Here is a 21,032-nt window from a genome sequence, read left to right as displayed (position 1 = left end):
AGAAATCTTAGAGAAGATAAGAGAAATCTATTATTATTCACTCCTGATATTATAATTACAATAAGTACCTTTATTATGCTCTGGTGCGAACTTCACGGATCTGAACCCGGGGATGGGTGCGTTCGGGGAGGCTCTCCCTCCTAAAGGTGTGGGGCTTGACTGCTGGTTGCTATCTCTCACACTGGCGCCATCTACTGTACGATGCAAAAGAAAATAAACAATGAATGTACAGATGACGCACTGGCGAACACACGCGGGCTAAGTTGGCGCTCTATCCTTATGACCAAAAGTCGATAATAACAATTTGTTATTATCTACTCTTGTTATGACGTCATGTATAACAGAAGCAGCATTGTGAAGCAGAAAGTGTAAACAACAACAATGCCAAACGACAACGTGGTCACGTTACGGCGTGTCACACAAACATTTCATCATGCGTCATCGATGATTTAGGTATCGATCATGCTCATCAATGATGTAGAGAGGGGGGGGCTTGCCACCGTATCTGTGACACCTGCTATATACGTGCAGCTATACGGGCATCGAACACAACTCTCTCCTGTCAAGTCTCATGCCTGCCTGCCAGCGTCGACGCCTGACAGCGGTTTCAACAAATCATTGAGCGGCAATGTACCAGAATTTAACCTCTAGTCACATTACCTGTCTCTTTCCTTCCCCCTCCACGCGTCACGCTAGCTCTAGAACTATAGACCTTCGCTCTGCGACAGGCCTGTGACAGAGCGAAGGGCTATAGTTCTAGAGCTATACGTCACCCATACGTGATTTCACGCGGTTATCGGGATTTCACGGGATAGCTAGCTTTCTCAACCTCATTCCTAGCCACAGTTGCGTAGATAGATGTACGTGACTAGAAGACATTAGAATAGTGACTATAGTACATTAGACCGGAACAGTCTAACTAAGACATTATTGCTCTGATTGTGACACGGTACATTGCGGCAAAACACTTGTTTCAACCGCTGCCAGGCTGTGTTAATAATTTACATCATCAGGCAGTAATTAGTTAATCAGCAGTTATTGTTAATTAGTTAATTATTGTTAATGGTAGTCCGTGTGTCGGCGTCATACACAGCGATGACAGCGACGACTGGTGGGGGGTGTTAGTAGTTGCTCCTGCGCTGGCCGAACTCGTCTGCTATGATAAGGGTTAGCGACCACACACACGTAACCATCACATGCTAGATATATACAGCGTCAGCTCACCGCTGCTGCGTACGGACTCCCTCACCTCTGCATGACCTTGAACAAAGGTCAGACCTCCGCGCAAACAGCGAGCGAATCTCATTTTACCAAATATTCAGTGCGGTACAACCATATCAATCTTGCGTATCGATAAATCGATCGATCTCCGATCAATGAAGTGATTAATACATGAAGGGTCAAAAATCCACTATTATCGTGCCATGGTTCACGAGTCGTTCGAACCAGTGCTGACCTCTACCTATCAGATAACCAGGCGACTAATTGTCGCGCTTTTCGCAACAAAAAAACAACAATTCAAAACATGCGTCTCCCTCCGTTGCCGAGGCGTACCTAGAGTTGCGTCGGGTATTTGCGTGACATCCAGTGCTTACACGAGCGCGGGCGTACCCAGGGTAAAACTAGCGCAAAACCAGCGTGCTTGGTTATGTACACGCTAACCGTACGGTGGCGCCACCGGGCGGCAGCGACGCATGCGATGACGAACAAGATCAGCAGAGAACTTTCGAAGCGAGACGGTGCGCACAATCCCACAGTTTTGCCGTAGATTATTAGTACGGCCGGCGGCGGCTACGTGCCGCCACCGACACCGTAGCCACACTTTGCAGCAGCCATTCATGCTAAGCCAAGCTAACGGTTGTTGTTGCATTGTGTCAGTCTGAGTGGTTTGGTTCGTTAGAAAGCGAGCGACAGAGTCGATCATTGACCATAGCACAGGGGTTGTTCAACATCCACTGCTATCGCACAAACAAACAAACAGACAGACAGACAGAGGATTCTCCAGCACTCTTTAGTTAGCTGGGATGCTGGGATGCAACGCGGGAACAGAAGACATGCACACGAACGCAGACACGCACGCACATACACACACGCACGCACACACGCACACACACACACACACACACACACACACACACACGTGCACGCACGCACATACACACACGCACGCACACACGCACGCACGAGCACGTCACACGCTAATCACGCCGTTAATTAATCATGCAATCAATGCAATTAATACCCTAACACTAATGCAGTGTTAATACCCTAACACTAATACACAGTTAATACCCTAACACTAATACACAGTTAATACCCTAACACTAATGCACAATCAATACAGTTAATACCCTAACACTAATGCAGTGTTAATACCCTAACACGAACGCACAATCAATAAAGTTAATACCCTAACACTAATGCACAATCAATACAGTTAATACCCTAACACTAATGCACAATCAACACAGTTAATACCCTAACACGAATGCACAATTAATACAGTTAATACCCTAACACTAATACACAATCAATGCAGTTAATACCCTAACACTAATGCACAGTTAATACAGTTACCAACCAACCACCACCTAACCAGCCAGCCAACTTACCAGGCAGCCAGCTAACCGCCTAGCCAACCAGCCAATGGCAATGACGACCGAAATGCGTTCGATGATTTTGTGTCAATCGGTTAACGTGGGAAATGTTAATTGACATTTGTTTAAGGGTTACGTACATAGGTTAATGTTCCTAGTGTAGCCCGCCCTCAAGATAATAAAGATACTATTCACGCAGAAGTTGGAAGTGCCACGAGGTCATGACGTCACGAGGTCACCAGCCTGAGTTTGTCATCTAGCAATGGTGTCTTCGTTAATTTTTGTCATGAACTAGAATGACATTCCTGGTCCACGGCCGCAAATGAATTTATTTCGCTTTCACGTGAAAACGAAACGCCACCTCCTCTAAGGATTTGGCTGCCAAATTTTGCATCTGTACTCGATGGGTTTTATACGCCGTACAGACTGCAAATTTGATATGGTATCAAACTGGTGCGGGTCAGGCGCGCGTCAAATTTTTGCAGTGTGCACACACTATCCCGCTCCAAATACGCACCAATTTGGCTCGCAAATGAAGGAGGGCCAGGCCCGGGATAACTTATCCAGGGATAAGATGACCCGCTTGTGTGTGTCTGTAAGAAACACGCGTGCCAGATCCGGTGCTGTTTCGCAATACGCATGTGCAGAGCCATACTTAGGTCACGTAAAAGTACAGTAGGCTAGCTGTCTGTGTGTGTGACGTAGCGAGCTAAACAGTCAACCCGTGACTCATTTGATGTAGGATCAAATTTGTAGCAGTCTGTACGCTACGATTTGACGTGCGCCTGACTCGCACCAGTTTGAGGTAGGATCAAATTGTCAGTCTGTACGTGGATTTAGTCAGCTGTCGCACGCGCGCACTGCAGCTCTGGCAGATCGTCACTTCTCACGTCTGACGTCGAGTGAACAAACAAGGTGCCACTGCCTCGGCGAGTTTTACCACATGCGCCAACCATTACTCATGGCTTTGGGAATGTGGAAGGACTGCGGGTTGCATCGTCAACAACCGCTCCTGCATTCAATAAGGAGCTCGTGGCGGCCACAACTGCACTCTAGATGACATCGTGACCTCGTGACCTAACCGATGAGTGAGCGTGTCACTGTAATAATTTGCTGACAGAGAATAACACGTTCAACGTGCGAATAACCCGTTGAATAGAGAATAACGTGTGGAATAGCCCCGTGGCGGCACCTGTCGTCTGACAACTACAACTATAACGTTAACAAGCATCGCAGTAAGCTCATCGGAAATTCCTGCTACTGCTCTTGTTACAGAGATGCGATATTAAACCTACACAAGAGAACTGCGTGTCGGAGCCTTGTTACTGCGCGCACTTTCTCTGCATGCTTCCTTGACGCTGTCTCCTCGCCTCATGAGCGTGTGGTTAGCGGTCGACATTCTAGCCACTATAGGACACTCGCTGGGTGAGTCTGCAGGCAGGCACATGCACGCACACACTGTCGGGAACGCATGCACACGCGGCGACAACAAACCTGGCTTAGCATGTGGCTGCTGTTGCGATTCGCTTATGTTTCGCTGCTGTTCACTTGTCTGGCGATCATCGTAGCCGGGCGGCAGCGGCGGTCGCGGCGGCCCGGCATCGTCTCGCGGCGTCGTCGCCGCGGCGACCGCGTCTGGCAACGGATCGCGCAACCTCTTCATCTGCTCCGCTAGCAGCGGCTTCAGCGTTGACCAGTCCAGTGACTGCGTCGACGACGACTTTGCTCGTGACAGCGGCTGCCAGTCGACCGACCTTGACCGCGACCAGTCCGACCCCGGCGACCTTGACCTTGACCAGTCGTCCGACCCCGGCGACCTTGACCTCGAGATGTCAGACGAGGGCGACATGGAACGCGAGATGTCGAGAGAGAAGAGATCGGAGCTGGCATCGACCGAGCGCGGACTCGGCGGCGCGCGACCGACCGACAGCGACCTAGACTTAATCCACGCCGCGACGGAATCTCGCGACCAATCCGCCGGCACCGCCGATCCGGAGGCGTTTGTCATGTCGACGGACATCGAGCGAGCCTTGTAGGGAACCCTCGGATCTTTCTCCCTCTCCCTCTCCCTCTCCCTCGGATCCCTCCCCCTCGTCAGTGTCTCCAGGTTGCTGAGACGTGCGCTCCAGTCGCTGGAGGTCGATTGCGGCATCGCCCGCTCCCTCGCGCCGACCTTGTCCATATTTTCGGACAGACTGACCGCATGCAGCCGCGACGGCAGCGTGCCATACCCGCCCGGCCGCCGCGCCCACAGCTCCGAGTCAGACTGCGGTGTGCTGCCTCTAGCTGCTGCTCCCTGTAACGCCTCGAGTTCCTCGTCTAGCGACTGTTCGCTGGAGAGTGAGGAGTAGGAGGAGACACTGTAGCTTCGCGGGCGGCGCGGCGGCGGCAGGGATGCTTCCCGCTCCAGCTCCCTATACAGCTGTTCCTCATCAACCTCTTCCCCGATGTACTCCTCCGGGTCGAGCCGCGGCGGGGAGAGAGGCCGCGGCGTGGCGGGATGACCGCCGGGATGACCGCCGGGATGACCGCGCGGAGAGTGCAGCTTGGTCGCTTCCTCGAAGAAACCAGCGAAGCTTCCGGCAGGAGACTTGAGCGGGACTAGGTCGACTCGTCCGCCGCCGGACAGTGCGGGGCTTGGCGAGCGTACGCCCGCTGGGCGCGGGTGGCCGGACACACCAGAGTGACCACCCGCGGGGTACCCCGATGGAGCGCTGGACAAGGACAAGGAAGAGCTTGACCGTGAAATATCTAAGGGCCTGTCTGCTGACATGGACGAGCTTGACCGTGAGGGCCTGTCTGTTGAAATGCCTGACAGCGCTGGGCTAGACGGTGGGATGTAGGCGGGCGCAAGGCTCTCATAGTTGGGGGGGAGAGCGGGACGGGCTGGCACCACCTCCTCCGCATCTGACAGCGCATCGTCCATCTTGCTATAGGACAGCCACTGTCCACCGTGATGTCTAACAGGAGGCAGCAGCTTTAGTTCACCTTCTCCCTGCTGCGCCGGCCGCCTATCGTCACGCTCCCCGGCCGACTGTTTCTCGGGCTGTGGTCGCCCGGCGGCGGCGCCAGGCAGCATCATCAAGAGCCCCTGTGGCGTCGTCTCTGGAGACCCCGGCTCTTCGGCGATGATCTGAGCGATCCTGTCCATGAGGCTCCCGATTGTTTTCTGCGGCGTTGGCGGCGCATCGTCACGGCGACGCCCGTCTTTCGACCGCTGTCGCTCAAGAGTTCGCTGAGCGTCCATCTCGTCCTGTCGCTGCTGCTCCTCCAACTCTCGCTGCCTCCGCTGCAGCAGCTCCATCTCTATCTTCCTCTGCTTCTCTCGCTTCTCACGCACTAGCGTTCGCTGCCGTTCCTCCGCGTCGAGGTCTTCCTTTTGCAGGTACAACTGCAGTTTTCTCTCATCCACTGCCTCATCCTCCTGCTTCTCTTGCTGATGGAGCTGCTGTTGTTGATGATGACGATGCTTTAGTTGATGCTCTTGCTCCTGTTGCCGTGCCTCTTCCAACTTCTCTTCCTCTCGCTCCGCGTATTGCTTTTGCTGCTCGGCCAACTCTAGCTTTTCACGTTCTCGCTGCTGCTGCTGTTGCCATTCGAATATCAACTGTTGCTCTTCCTTCTGCTGCTGTAGTCGCTGCTCCGACTCACGTTGCTGCGATTCTAGTTTCTCGTGCTGCAGTCGCTCCCACTCTTCGCGCTCTCGACTCACCTGCTCCTCCTGCTGCCTCTGCAGTTCGTCCTCCACCTGCTGCTGCTGCTGCTGCCGCTGCTCAGCCTCTTCAAGCTTCAGCTGCAGCTTGCGGTGCTGCGCCGCCAGTGCCGCATCCAACTCGTTCTGCAGAGCCTGGCCAGGCTGCGGTTTTACTGTCGCCGCATGCTCTGTATGCTTCTCAGCTCTTTCCAGCCATGCACGATGAAGGTCCTGCATCTGACTTTGCTGCTGCAGGACTACCTGCTGGCTGTCATCGAGAGTTAGCGGAGCTGCATTCGCTTTTCTGTTATCGCTGCTACGCTGCGAACGCTTCTCCGGAGCAACGACATCCTCTCTCTCCATCGGGGACAATTCCGGCTTCCTTCTAGCTTCGTTCCCCGTAACATCCTGCTCCCACTCCACGTTCCGCCGTCTCTCGGATTCCTCCCTCCCGATCCTCATCCGAGGATCCAACTTCGCGACGGAGGCTTTCCCCACATCAGACTCCGGCTTTTGGCTTTCGTTCGGCACGTCATGTGTCTTCTGCCACGTCTCGTCGGGCTGCGTGCGCAACATGAGGCTGACCTGCTGCTGCCAAGGCTCCTCGGCTTCCTCCTGCAGCATCTCGTCGGCTTGCTCCTGCCATGGCTTCTTCTGCGCCTTGGCTTCCTCTCGCTTCGCCAGCTGCTCCTCAAGAAGCTTCCTCCATGGACCCTTCCTCTCGACCGCTTCCTCCTTGCTGGAGCTGCTCACTGCGGGTTCCTTCCCCGGTGTCAATTCGCCTTCCTTCTGATCGCCGCGCACCTCCCACATCTCTTCCTTCGAGATGCTCTCTTGTTGTGCAATCGGCGCCGACGCGACTTCGGGGAGCTCGTCCTTTGTGCTGCGTCGGACTTTCTCCTCGTGTAGTCGCTGGAGCAGCGGCGAACCTTCAGTCGTGATGGCTGTGCGAGGCGTCTGCTGTGCTATGCCGTCAAGCTTACTATGCCCATAGTCGTATGTCACTCCCTCGGCAAACTGAGGCGGATTCATTGCTGCATTGGTAACGGAAGTAGGCGATGTAGAAGTGACCACGACCTCGACTGCTTTGTGATGTAATGACTGCTGTTGCTGTTGCTGTGGCTGCTGTTGCTGTTGCTGCTGTTGCTGTTGCTGTTGCTGCTGCTGCCTTTTTTCCGCTGCTTGAGAATTATCAGCAGCTACTGTTTTGATGCTCTTAATGATTGGTGGCTCTATGCTTTGCTGGTGTGACCCTACAGGTAGTTGGCCTTCTGCCACTTCGGCAGTTCTGCCTTGATTCTCATCATCATCTCTCGAACTTACTTGTCTTGGACTGACCTCTTTACGGCTAACCTGTCTTGGACTGATCTCTTTAGGGGTAAGCTGTCTTGGACTGATGTCTTTAGGGCTAATCTGACGTGGACTGGCCTGACGGTCAGGTCTAGGTGGGAGACTGAATGAAGGATTCGTCGTCTGATGACTGCTAGCACCTATTGGTGGTATCGGGGGCGTCTGCTGCTGCTGCTGCTGCTGTTGCTTCACGTCGCGTGCCGCCCGGGTCTTCCTCACCTTCCTCTGGCCGTCGCCTCCCTCCTGCTGCTCCTGCTCCTGCTCGGAGTCGTACTCACTGAGCTCAGCGACGAGAGCCATCGCTCTCTCCAGCTCCGTCTGACTCGGTGTCAGTCGCCGGATGACCGTGACAACCTGCTGCTCGCGCGCTGTGCCGCCGCCCTCTCTGTGTCCGTCAGGTTGCGCTACCTCACCATCGGTACTTTGAGGTGCAGCACTCCGCGTGGTTGGGGCAGTGGTAATTGTCGAGCTTCGAGGTGAAGATCGTTCTGTTTCGGAGAAGAGTTGCTTGTTTTGTAATGGTTGCGTGTCTGGAGTGGTGGCTTGCGCCGGGGGAGCAACGATGCTTTCTGAACTCCTAGGCGCGTCCACTGGGAATCTTGATGGCATTACAGAGCTGCCTGAAATCTGTGATTGAGGGGCAGGAGCAGGTGAGATGTACATTGTAGTTTTTTGTGAAGAGACGGTGACTGGGATGCTGTCTTGTCGTTGCTTGCTGCTGTATATTCCGTGTCTTGCTGGTATTTGACTTATGTTGTCACTTGATATACTGTGCGAGACTTGAATTGGCATAGAATACGGGCCTGCCACCTGCTGGCCTACACCACTCTCCATGACCTGGGAGTTGTTATCACCAGTGCTTGCCGGCGTAATAACAGAGTTCGTACTCACATGACTAGTTTGTCGTGCGTCTACTGAATCTGACCGAGGCAAAATCGGACTGCTGTCTACTGAACCGAGAACGTCCCTAGTCTCCTTTGGCGGCCTGGACGGCGCACCTAAACTAGCAACCACAGGTCTACTGCTCTCAATCGGAGCCCGCGGTGGCACCACGGGACTTCTAGGCACATGTGGTTCTGTCAATGCCGCCTCTTCGTGGCTTGCTGCTACGGCAACGTCTTTGACCTCAACGGGCGGCCTCGCAGCGGCACCGTCTAGCATTGTCACGTACGCCGTGCCCTTCCCGCTCTTCGTCGACTTGTCGAGCGTCGCGTAGATCGGCTCCGGCTTCTGGTCGGACAGGTCGGCCGGACTGACGAGGGTTCCTGGTGCGAGCGGCAGCGGCTGGTAGAGCGGGTGCTGCTGCTGCGGCTCCGCGATCCTGTACACGGGCGCTGCTGCGCTGTCCGGCCGCCTGCCGCCATCTTGCTGTCCGCGCTGCGCGGAAGCGTCTGCAGTGGCAAGCAGGGGAAGGTCATCGTATATGTGGCTGTTGGCGAGGTCCTGCTGAGTCTGTCTGTACACACGCAGCTCCCTCGGTCCCTCCTCGCCCGACTCCGGACCGGAGTGCACCGGACTTGCTTCGATGATCGTTTCGAGGTTGTCTCGAAAGGTGACGCGCTTCAGAGACGTCGGCTTCTGCAGTAGTTCCTGGTACTGCTCCGGCATGCCCGGTGGTGGGCCAGCAGGGTTGTAAGCGGTTGATACGTTGACAATGAGTGGTTGCGTGACGTCCTTGCGGTGAGTGTGCGTGCCCACATCTTGTGGTTGATAGTTGGGGTTTCCGCGCATGGGTTGATTCCCCTGCTCGGCTACGTTAGGGGTGTAAGCATTGCCAGCCGGGTGTTCAGGACGTTCTGGTGAATAGTATTGATTTTTCTGTGTCGGATAACTACTATAGTTCTGCTGCACCTGACCACCTGCAGGGTCGATCTGAGGTCTAGGTGGATGAACATGGTGTCCAGTGCTTTGACCATGACCTGCTATACCCTGGGAGGAAATTTCACCTTGATATCCTTGTCTAGCAGGATAACCCTGTGTGGGATGACCCACATTTTCATGCTGTGCAGGAAAGGGTTGATAGTCAGAGTACGATTGAACGTTGGGATGTATCTGGTCGGTTGCTGGACGACTCTGGTATGGCGCACTAGTTTGCAAGTTGCCTTGATATCCCTGGTTGCCAAAATCACGAGGATACTGCTGCTGTCCCATATCAGAACGCTGTTGTTCCAGATTGCCTTGATACTGTGTATCAGTGGGAGCACTAATCTGAGGAGCAGAGTTGCCTTGTTGAACTAAGCCACGTTGAAGAGCAGGAATCGCTTCCTGAGGTTGAATGTGTTGGTAGTTAGGCACTCCTTGAGACTGCGGATACCCCTGAACGTATGTTTGCTCTTGAAAGGTCGGGTTCCCCTCAATGGGAGTAGAATCTTGGAATCCTTGTGATGCACGTTGGCTGCTATAACTGGACTCTCTGGGGAATCCAGCTCTTGCATCATATCCAGGAGTACTTTGACTCATGTTATTGGTTTGGGTAGCTTGACTACTCGGGAATGGCACGTTGTCGTGACTAACAGTATTCCCAGGATAAATTTGGGGGCTGGCATTACCCTGAAATACAGGGATAGGCTGTTCACCAAGACGATGTTGAAATTGCAGATTTTGTTGTCCCGGGTTGCCCTGGTATGCAGGGTTATTTTGTTGTCCTGGGTTACTTTGGTATGCAGGGTTAATTTGTTGTCCTGGATTACCCCGGTATTCAGGATTATTTTGTTGTCCTGGGTTACTCTGATATACAGGATTAATTTGTTGTCCCGGGTTGCCCTGGTATGCAAGATTCATTTGTTGTCCTGGGTTACCCCGGTATTCAGGATTATTTTGTTGTCCTGGGTTGCCTTGGTATGCAGGATTCATTTGTTGTCCTGGGTTGCTTTGGTATGCAGGATTCATTTGTTGTCCTGGGTTGCCTTGATATTCAGGATTCATTTGTTGTCCTGGGTTACTTTGGTATGCAGGGTTATTTTGTTGTCCTGGGTTGCCTTGGTATGCAGGATTCATTTGTTGTCCTGGGTTGCTTTGGTATGCAGGGTTAATTTGTTTCCTGGCCGATTACCTTTGGTATGCCCAGGGATTTTTTGTTGATCCCGGTACTCTGGTATTCAGGATTATTGTGTTGTCCTGGGTTACTTTGGTATGCAAGATTCATTTGTTGTCCTGGGTTACCCTGGTATGCAGGGTTAATTTGTTGTCCTTGGGGTCCAGGGTTACCCTGATCTGTAGGGTTCATATTTTGTCCTTGGGGTCCAGGGTTACCCTGATCTGTAGGGTTCATATTTTGTCCTTGGAGTCCAGGGTTACCCTGGTTTTCAGAGCTAAATTGCTGCCCCGGATTACCCTGGTATGCAGGATTCATTTGTTGCCCTGGGTTACCCTGGTATGCAGTTTGCTGGCTTCGAAATTCAGGATTACCTTGAAAGACGTGGTTGCTATGGTAACGTGGGTTTGATTGAGACGCCTCGGGGCTTCCAGCAACCACTCTGGCATCTTGACCAATGACAAAGCTTTGCTCAGACTGACTATCCACATATCGCGGGCTACTGACCGTCGCTGAATTAGCACTTATCTGTTGACCGGTGCCCATGCGTGGCACTTTCGGAAGACCTTGATGGTCAGTGTTGACTGGTGCATAGGGAAGCTCGTCATAGTCTGGCTCTTCTTGCTGGCGCGGTGACACCAGCGATGTGCCCATGCGAAGCTGAGCCGGTGTGCCTGGCAGGGGAGACACTAGCGCTGGTGCCGGCTGGTTCTGCTGCATGTCAGATGGTTCACTCACGTGTTGTGGTGTCACGCCAGAACTGTAATCAACTGGATGAGGGCCAGTGCGCTGGCCAGAATTATCACTATAGTTCGGTTGGTGGGGCGGTTGAATAGAATGTGACATGTAGGACTGTTGGCCGGGTTGGTTAGAGTGTGTCAGTTGATTAGGTTGATCACTGTAGGTGTGTTCAGTGGGTTGGTGGTTGTGGTCTTGGATGGGATAGGTTGCGTAGGGTTCTTGCGCTGGTTCGTAACTATGTGTTTGTTGAACAGGAAGAGGCTGTTGGCTGTGGATTAGCTGGACGGGTTGGTCAGCATGAGCTGGATGTCGGGAGGCTGTGTGGCTGTGGTTCTGCTCTGTAGTTTGTTGGTTGTGGGTCTGTAGGCCAGGTTGCTGGTTAAGCAACTGCTGCTGTATCTGGAGGTGGCTATGGGGGTGATGTGGAGGGTGCTGGTGGCTGGGCAGGTGACTGGCAGCTACAGTCTCAGTGCAGTCAGGGTGCGACCGTATCGCTTCCTGTTGCCACGGTGGTTTAACGTCCGCAGCAGCATGCTGCGCCACCTGTTGGCCACGCCCAGAGTTATCCCTCACAGTCCAGACAACAGAAGGATCCTGCTGCGGACTAGCAATCGCTGTCACCCACCGCTGCTCACCGCGAGCTAACGTGGCAACCTCTGGTGTCGCGGCATTACTCGACGCCGCTGCGGAGACACGCTGGGACGGAGGGCTTGCCTGCGAGAGGAGGACAGCGCTGTCAGTCACAGCAGACACTTCACTCACGAACGCGGGCAGACCGGGATGCTCGACTGGATAATCGCTCCCCTCCTGATTTACCCTAAACATCCCTGCACGGTCATGCACCCCGGGAGGACCACTCGTCTGTTTTGACGGTGGTGGCTCGTCATCCCCGATCGGTGTTTGCGCTTTGCCGCCGTCCTCTGACGGCTGGACGTGCAGGGGGAGGCGGCCGGTGAGACGAGACTCGAGCACGGCATTCACGGTCTCGACGGCGGTGGCGCGTCCGCCCGCGATGCGCTGCGGGAACGCGTCGTCGAGGCCGTACAGGTGAGCCGCGCGCTTCTCCGTCGCCGCGTCCGCTGCACCGGCGCCCTCTCCTGGCGAGTCGAAGAACTTGCGCATGCGCGTGACAGACGAGCGGCGCACCGGGATCGTGCCGACCATTTTCTGCTCGTCCGTTTGCCCGTCGGTTTCCGCGGCGACGGTGTAAGTTTTCGCGGCAAAAGTGTAAGGATCAGCCGTGACAGTGTAAGGATTAGAGGATCCAGGATGGGGTTCGGCGGGGGCAGGATGGGGTTCGGCGGGGGCAGGATGGGGTTCGGCCGGGGCGAACGGTAGGTAGCTGCCTTGGTCGAACTCTCCGAGATCGCGAAGGAGGTTCCTCTCCATGGCCTGCAAGTCCTTGCGCATGTCAGCGACGGTGGCGCTGCTGCCGACGACCACGTCGTCGTCGTCGGCTTCACTCGCCTCTCCCTCGCTGATGTCGAGGGTCGAGGTGAAGGTGCGGTCGGGCGAGGATGCTCGCGAAGAGTCGGAGAAGTACGACACCTCGCTGATGAACGTGTCATTGTTGCTGCTGCTGGCACCCCCTCGTGGCCGCAACCTGCGCTTCAGATGCTCCTGCTGCTGATGCTGCTGCTGTTGCTGCTGCTGCTGCTGCTGCTGCTGCTGCTGTTGTGGCTGTTGCTGTTGTGGCTGCTGCTGTTTTTGCTGCTGCTGTTGTTGCTGCTCCTGTGATGATTTCCTTGCAGTCGGTTCGCAGTTGATGTGGATGGACGCGTTCTGAGTGTCACTGCGACCAAATGCCGGTTGGTTCCGCAGATTAAGCTCTTGAGTGGCCGTGTGCACCAGGTCTTGACCGCCAGACAACATGTCCGGCTGCGTCGCATTCGCGAGATCAACCCGATTCAATTCTCGCAATCCTGCCGCCTCCGCGTCACGAGCCGCGGGTTCCCGCAGCTCGACACCAGGTGGCGTTGCGCAGCTCGTGCTGCCCTCTGCTGGTCGGGGCGGCTGCCCTTGCGTCAGCTCCTCGCGCAGCCGGGTACCCATAGACCTCCAGCCTTGTGATGAGAAACGATGAGATTAGGGAGAGACTGCAGAGATTCACTCTGTAGATGATACTAAGATGGCTTCATGATGCGCGTATATATGAGGCAGGTGATTATCACGCTATCTGTCACGTCGACACCGCGTCCTGCATCGAATACATCCCCGCCATGCACGTATCGAAGCTTCAGTCGAGCTTCCACTGAGGCGTTAGCTCGATCAATAGATGGAGCCACTGCTGAAATTATCATCACCAGGCATGCATCACAGCTGCAATCCTCACCAAGGATGCCAGATATAGACAGAAACAACGCTGAAATAAAACAACGAAATTAACGGCAACTTTCTCTCGGTTCGCGACTGTCCGAACCAGGATGCGCTACCTTAGAGCCAGCAGTGCTGTGCTCATCCCTGTGTGCAATCGTACGTTCGTGGTCTGGCTGGGAGAGGTAGATGAGACCCACCACCTACTGGCTACCCACCACCACCACCACCATCACCACCACCACCACTACCTAGTGCCAGATGTAGCGAAGAGAACAGTACCCTTCGGTAGCTCGATGTACTCGGTGGAGGCGTGTCCGTCCGGGGAGTACCTGCGTCCATGCTGCGGGAGGGAGTAGTTAACGCATGCATAGTCATCGCGAGAGAACATGCCCCTATTCTTCTTACTCCACAGGTACCTGCCCTCCAGCACTGGTGAAGAAAAAAAGAAAAGAAAATACAACGGAGGGGTCAAAACTCGATACGCGCGCGCAGTGGGAGTAGATGATGGTGATGATGAGATTTGTGGTTTTGGGTTTTGGGCAAGGGGTGTGCTGGGGTGGCTCAATAATTGGACGCTCTATATGTAGAGAGGGATGAGACAGACATGCGGCGTAGACACAGAATCACCACAACAATGAAACGTGCATACGAACTAAGATTCACTTAGTGAGTCGCCACGGCGACTGCACATGACACGAGGACAACTGCTGCTCCGAGGAGTTACCATGGCAACAACTCGCTAGCAACGATACTGACACATCACAAGACAAGTGATGTCATCAGGAACAAGAATGTTAGACTTAGCCGAAATCAGTTACTTAATTACTGTGTTACTTAATTACTTAATTATCTGACAGCTCTATCAGTTTATTGCCGCCTTGCATGTATGCTCTGACAAGGTGGTACATCATTAACCTAATGATTCTTTTGCATAATTACCGTTATTATTTTCGTATGCTAACGAGCTCGTAATGTATGAAAACCAGCTGCGTACTTAATGTTTATTGATTAGAGAGAGTGATCAACATGACAGATCAACACCCCTTAGCATAACCCTAACTCTAACCTACCTCCCAATAAGTATAACCCCAAAACAATACATACCCTAACATTCGCCCTAATTCTTAGTCTAACCCTAACTCTAAACCTAGCAATAAGTATAACATTAACCCATACCCTAACATTAGACCTAATCCTCGGCCTAAGCCTAACTCTAAACCTACCAACCAATAAGTATGACCCTAATCCATACCCTAACATTAGCCCTAAACATTAGCCTAACCTCAACTTTAAACCTACCTACCAATAAGTATAACCGTAACCCATACCCTAACATTAGCCCTAATCCTTGGCCTAACCATGATCCAAACTCTAACCGTAATCCTAACCCTAACCATAACACTCACTCTAACCCTAACCCTAACACTAACCATAATTATAATCCCAACTATAACCATAACCCTCATTCTATCCCCAACCCTAATTCTAAACCACCAATCCTAACCCTAACCCTCATACTATCCCCAACCATAATTTTAACCCCAATCCTAACCCTAACCCTAAAGCTAACCCTAACACTAGCCACAACCTTAACTCCACCACTAACGCTTACCCCTCATCCTAACTACACCTAATTTCGGCTGAATTCAACAATGAATTTGAACAATATCGTTTACTAGACCGGAGATGTGGTGGCAGTAGTCAGAGCGCCATCTAACGAACATTACGACACATGAATGGGAATGATAGGCGAATTACAACTAATGAACATGACTGTGTGACGAGGATACACAGTAATGTACATGACTGTATGACGAGGATACACAGTAATGTACATGACTGTATGACGGGGATACACAGTAGTTGCTGACACACCGACACTATGAGCATTAGGTAAGAGGTAACAATGCCATGAGAGATCGCTGCAAGCAAGTAGTAATGAAAGAAAGGACCAAGTCGCGACAGACGATCAGAGAAAGTGCTGCAAGCAAGCAAAGTATGGATAATGTATCCTTCTGCAAGTGAACAGGCGCTTAGCTAAATGGTTAAGATGCATTTCACTACACTAGACACATTACAGAATACATAAAACATAACATAATAAAATGTATAAAGTACATACAAAAAAATATCGTATAAAATAACGAAAAAATTCACATTAAAAACACATTATTTATGTATTACGTAAAATATCTTTTTGATAATTATATTATCACGCGTCATAACATTCCTCGCTTCGTCAAAGCACTTCAAACGTGCGTTCACTCGATCACCAGTGTTAACAAATCAAAACCTGACGTAAGCATGACGATGCCTCTGTGACGGGGGCGGGGGGGGGGGTTGTAAACCCACGCGCGCGTCGAAGCTCCAAGCCATCTCGTACGTGCATTCATTCACATCTAGTGAGCTTTCATCTCATCGTGAATATAATTCATATAATTAATTAACGCGATTAATCGTAATTGCCATCATTAATGAGCGAGGCTGCAGGCCACACGTGCACAATGCCGGGATACAGGTCCGAGGCGACGATTAGTGGATAATTACATAGCAATTAGATAATTAGTGGTTTCTTGTAGCGAGTCGATTGTTGTTGAATGAAGACATTCCGGATGAGTGATGAGTATAGTGCGTGCGTGTGTATAAACGTCGCTTAGAATTCAGATGCGATTGTCGGAGGGCTGCAGTAGTGAGTGGCATTAGTGGAAGTTATCTGCCTATCTCAGTGTTTCCCCTGCATTGACAGAAGCGAGGCGGGCTGCCTTGCTCAAATTCTCAGCCGCCATACAGAAATTTGTCCAAAACACCGCCTCGCTGACGAAACTTTTGACAACTTGAAAAAGAGATACAAGAGTGTCATACAATGTGTTCAGAATAGCTTAGAACGCACCAAATAGCACAATTTTTTCAAAAATTTCCCGGGACCCCCTAGCTTGGCCAGCACCTGCGCTGCTCGCTTAACTAAGACCTCGAAATGCACAAACACATCACAAAAAACATTTACCATCTCACAGACCTTTTTGGCCAGTACAGGGGAAACACTGCTATCTCCTATCTCCTATTTCTCACAGCAGGTCGACATTAATCAACGTTAATCGATATCCCTACTCGAAATGTTAATCGATATCCCTAATCGATATGTTAATCGATATCCATAATTGATATGTTAATCGATATCCCTAATCGATATGTTAATCGATATCTCTAATCGATGAGACGATGCAGGCGTGCACGCATGCGACAAACCTTGGGCGTCGCCAGCAGGGGGCGTTGTTGTTGCCGTGCTTCCTGGGAAGGGTTTTGGCAGGAACGAGCCACAGATTATCTTGGGTAGAACTGCAGACAGCACACAAACCCGAGCGTAAATTGACTACATAACGAATTTTCTGTGGTGTATATTTGTAAAAAAAAGAGCAATTTTTTACATGAAGTAAGTACTAACGGCACTAAGTGTATCGTCAAATTCTTACCTGATAAGATTGTTTTTCAACTAGTTAAAAATCCAAAAAACCTGGGCGATTTGATATATTGATCATGACATTAAATGATTGCTATGGGCTATGTATGAGTCACGAGCGTTTGTTCACATCGAACAATATAGTAAAATAGCAAGTATAATGCAGCAATTTAACCATCAAAAGCGAACAGAATCACTTACATTTTGTGAAAAAGTGTATATTAATATATGATTTTTTTTTACTTTTACGATTTACGGTGACGTAACCACTGTAAACACTTACCATTTACCATTTACCATTTTACCATTTTACTGTGGCTGCACTCTGTAATACCGTCATTTTCAATTTTTGTTCTTCCACCCCGCCTGATTCCCGTTGTTGTTCATTTCTATTTTATCACACCCGAGAGATAACACCCGAATATTTATCCGATTTTATTTTCACAAAAATTCGCATTTCCACTGAATCTTTACCCAATTATCTCTAGCTGGACTGTTACAAAGTTGTAGCGAGGGGGCCTTAAGGGGAGGAGGAAAAAACGGACAAACTACAATCAATAAAAGCTTGTGTGAGCGTACAGGTCGTGATCAATACAATTCACGATCAAGGGCATAACAACTCACGGACTCTTGCTATACGAACCATCAGCGCCATCTCGTTGCAATTTCAAGCATTAGAAACGGTCGAGGCGACATGCAGTACACACACATACGCGCACAACTCAGTAAACACACACACACACACACAGCACACACACACACACACACACACACACACACACACACACACACACACCACACAACACACAACACACACACACACAACACACACACACCACACACACACACACACACACACACACACACACACACACACACACACACACACACACACACACACACACACACACACACACACGCGCACACACACGACACACACACACACACGCAGCACACACGCACGCACACACACACACGCACACACAACACACGCACACACCACAATCACACACACACGCCACGCCGCACGCAGCGCACGCACGCTACGGCACGCCACGCACCGCACGCCGCCGACACGCAACACGCACGCACACACACACACACACACACACACACACACACACACACACACACACACACACATACACACACACACACCCCCGACACACACACGCATCACACACACACACACGCACACACAATCCACACAACACACACAACACACACACACACACACACACACACACACAACATACAGCACCACACACACACCACACACACACATTCACACACACACACACACACACACACCAAAGCGCACCACTCAGACACACGCACGCACGCATCGCACGCACGGCACGCACAGCACGGCACGCGCACGCACGACGCACGCACGCACGCACACGCACGGGCACGCAACGCTCCGCACGCACGCGACGCACGCACCACACACACAGGCACACATCACACACACACACACATATAAACCACACACACACACACGCACGCAACGCACGCCACACACACACACACACATACATACGCGCACACTCCGTACACACACACAACACGCGCACGCAACACACACTTCAGTACACCCACAGGCACACAGCGACACACAACACACACACAACACACACACACCACACACACACACACACAGCACACACACAGCAGGCACACCACGCCACGCCACCACGCACGCCACCAAGCCACGGCACGCCCGCGCACGCGCCGCAGCGCAGCGGCGCGCCGACACTCAGTAACACCCACACACGCGCACCACACACTCAGTACACACCACACCGCGCACGACGACGCGCACACACACTCACACATACGCGCACACACAACTCAGTACACCCACACCATACAGGCCAGCACACACTCAATTAAACCCAACACGCTGCGCACACACACACACACAACACCACACACACACACAACAACACACACACAACACACACACCACACACACACACACACACACACACACACACAAACACACACCACCACGCACACACACACACACACACACTCAGTACACCAAACACTACGCGCACACACACCGCGCACCACACACTCAGTACACCACACGCGCGCACACGACATCACATATAAGAAACAAGCAGCAGCGCTACATGTACTAGCCAAACATAGACGATCTGACAAGACCGCAATAGAAGTTCAATTCACACGTCACATGCGGGCAAAATATGGAAAACACAAGCCGCAAGCCAAGATGCCAGAAGATAGATGGAAGTTGCCTTGCCAAGCAAAACACCAGCGAAGCGAGTGTCGTTACACCGTAGTTAGAAAATTCTGCGCAGTATAAGTTGAAAACATTGTCGTTTAAATTTATTAACTAATTAATAATTAAAATTGATTAAAACATTTCGCCACAACTTAGATTGAGAACGAAACCTACGGTCACGCTGTGACGTGCGCGTGACGTCACCGTTAAGTTGCACGTGGGTTCGTGCTATCTAATCCATTGGATAAGCTCCTGATATATATATATTATATGATATATATATATATATATATATATATATAATATAACATAAATTATTGCCCTCCAGCTCGTAGTCCTACCATGCGTGTGGTTTATTCACTTTAAACGTTGGTTCCCAATAACGCTCGTCCTTTGTCACTACGCCACAAAATGTAGAGAAATCGTGAATTCTTTGTGGCCAGGATTCAGCCTTATGGCTCTCATAATCAACATGCCCCCGCCACGCCACGCACGCACGCACGCACCGCGTATAACTTATATATATATACAATAATATATTAATAAATAATATGATATGTAGAAAAGAGGAGAGAGAGAGTAAGGAGAGCAGATAGAAAGGCCGGTAGGCAGAAAAAATGTAGCAGAGCATTAGAATGCAAAGATTGCAAGAAGCGAAGTAATGAACGATACAGAAAGAGCCAATAGCGAAGAGAGCCATAGAGACGAGAGAAAGAAATTCATGAGTTTTCATTTCCATTCGTTGAAAATTTATAAAGTGATTTTTTCGTTCCTTATTCTCTCTCTCTTGTCTTACTACTCTCGCTATATATATATATATATATATACATATATACCTTTTTTATATGGATAATTGTATGCACGTGCGTGCGTGCGCGCGTGGGTGCGTATGTGTGCACATACTACACGGTGACATCACACGCAAAGGGAAGAAACTACAGGTACTGCACACTGCCCCACGCGAGCACGCACGCGCACGCACGCACGCACGCACGCACGCCCACGCACACACACAGTGAGAGAGACAACCACACAGCAAACACAGATTAAAGCCATCATTCTCTCTCTATATCTCTATATCTCTATATCTCTATATCTCTATATCTCTACCTTTCTTATTGATGTTTCTCTGACTCGGGTCGAACGTCACGCCGGGTGAAGGATGCGTCGGCTGAGGGGCGCCACCGGACGAATGCGTCTGGTTATAAGCTGCAGCGCCACCTAGTGGGTGCTGTTGATTCGGTACGCCTCCTGGCGGTAGAGGGGAGCTAGAGTTTGATGAGGGCTGCCACACGTTGGTCAGTTGGTCACCTGCAACGAAGAATAGTAGACAATAGATTAATAGATGAATAGACAATGAAGGTAATGACTGACAGTGTGGGAGTATATATAATATAATGTAATAAGAGAGATAGTCTCGAAAGCTTGCTTATTCAAATTTAACACCCTATTCAATTTTTCTACATATATTTTCATATCTACATGGGAGTCCCTGTGTTTTTACTTCTATATATAAATATATTCCATTCTTTATAAATATAAGGAATAGAATATATTTATTTATTTTATTCCTCCCCCTCTCTCTCACA

The 21,032-nt window shown here is 51.1% G+C and overlaps 2 protein-coding genes across 2 annotated transcripts in view; both read right to left on the bottom strand.

Annotated features, from left to right (window-relative positions):
• Positions 1-10,566, bottom strand: part of LOC106817067 (serine/arginine repetitive matrix protein 2-like) — a gene marked incomplete at its 3' end in the record, with an annotated part of 45,287 nt that extends 34,721 nt beyond the window's left edge. Inside the window, exons 1-2 of the mRNA XM_014821714.1 lie at positions 4,092-10,566; positions 69-191 (exon numbers count right to left, since the gene is read on the bottom strand). Of these exons, the coding sequence (XP_014677200.1) occupies positions 69-191; positions 4,092-10,566 (6,598 nt within the window). The remainder of the gene's footprint in view (positions 1-68; positions 192-4,091) is intronic.
• A 103-nt stretch (positions 10,567-10,669) lies between these two features.
• On the bottom strand, positions 10,670-20,752 carry LOC106817066 (mediator of RNA polymerase II transcription subunit 13-like). Its single transcript, XM_014821713.1, has 3 exons — positions 20,554-20,752; positions 16,979-17,068; positions 10,670-13,479 (listed from the first exon to the last, which is right to left on the bottom strand). Exon 3 carries the CDS (start codon positions 13,466-13,468, stop codon positions 10,670-10,672), a length of 2,799 nt encoding a protein of 932 aa, XP_014677199.1. The 5' UTR covers positions 13,469-13,479; positions 16,979-17,068; positions 20,554-20,752.
• Between the last annotated feature and the right edge of the window lie 280 nt (positions 20,753-21,032).

Source organism: Priapulus caudatus, unplaced genomic scaffold, assembly GCF_000485595.1.
Source record: "Priapulus caudatus unplaced genomic scaffold, Priapulus_caudatus-5.0.1 Scaffold1583, whole genome shotgun sequence".
Taxonomy (NCBI): domain Eukaryota; kingdom Metazoa; phylum Priapulida; class Priapulimorpha; order Priapulimorphida; family Priapulidae; genus Priapulus; species Priapulus caudatus.
The sequence above is the reverse complement of the archived record's forward strand: the minus strand, read 5'-3'. Positions and strand labels throughout refer to the sequence as shown.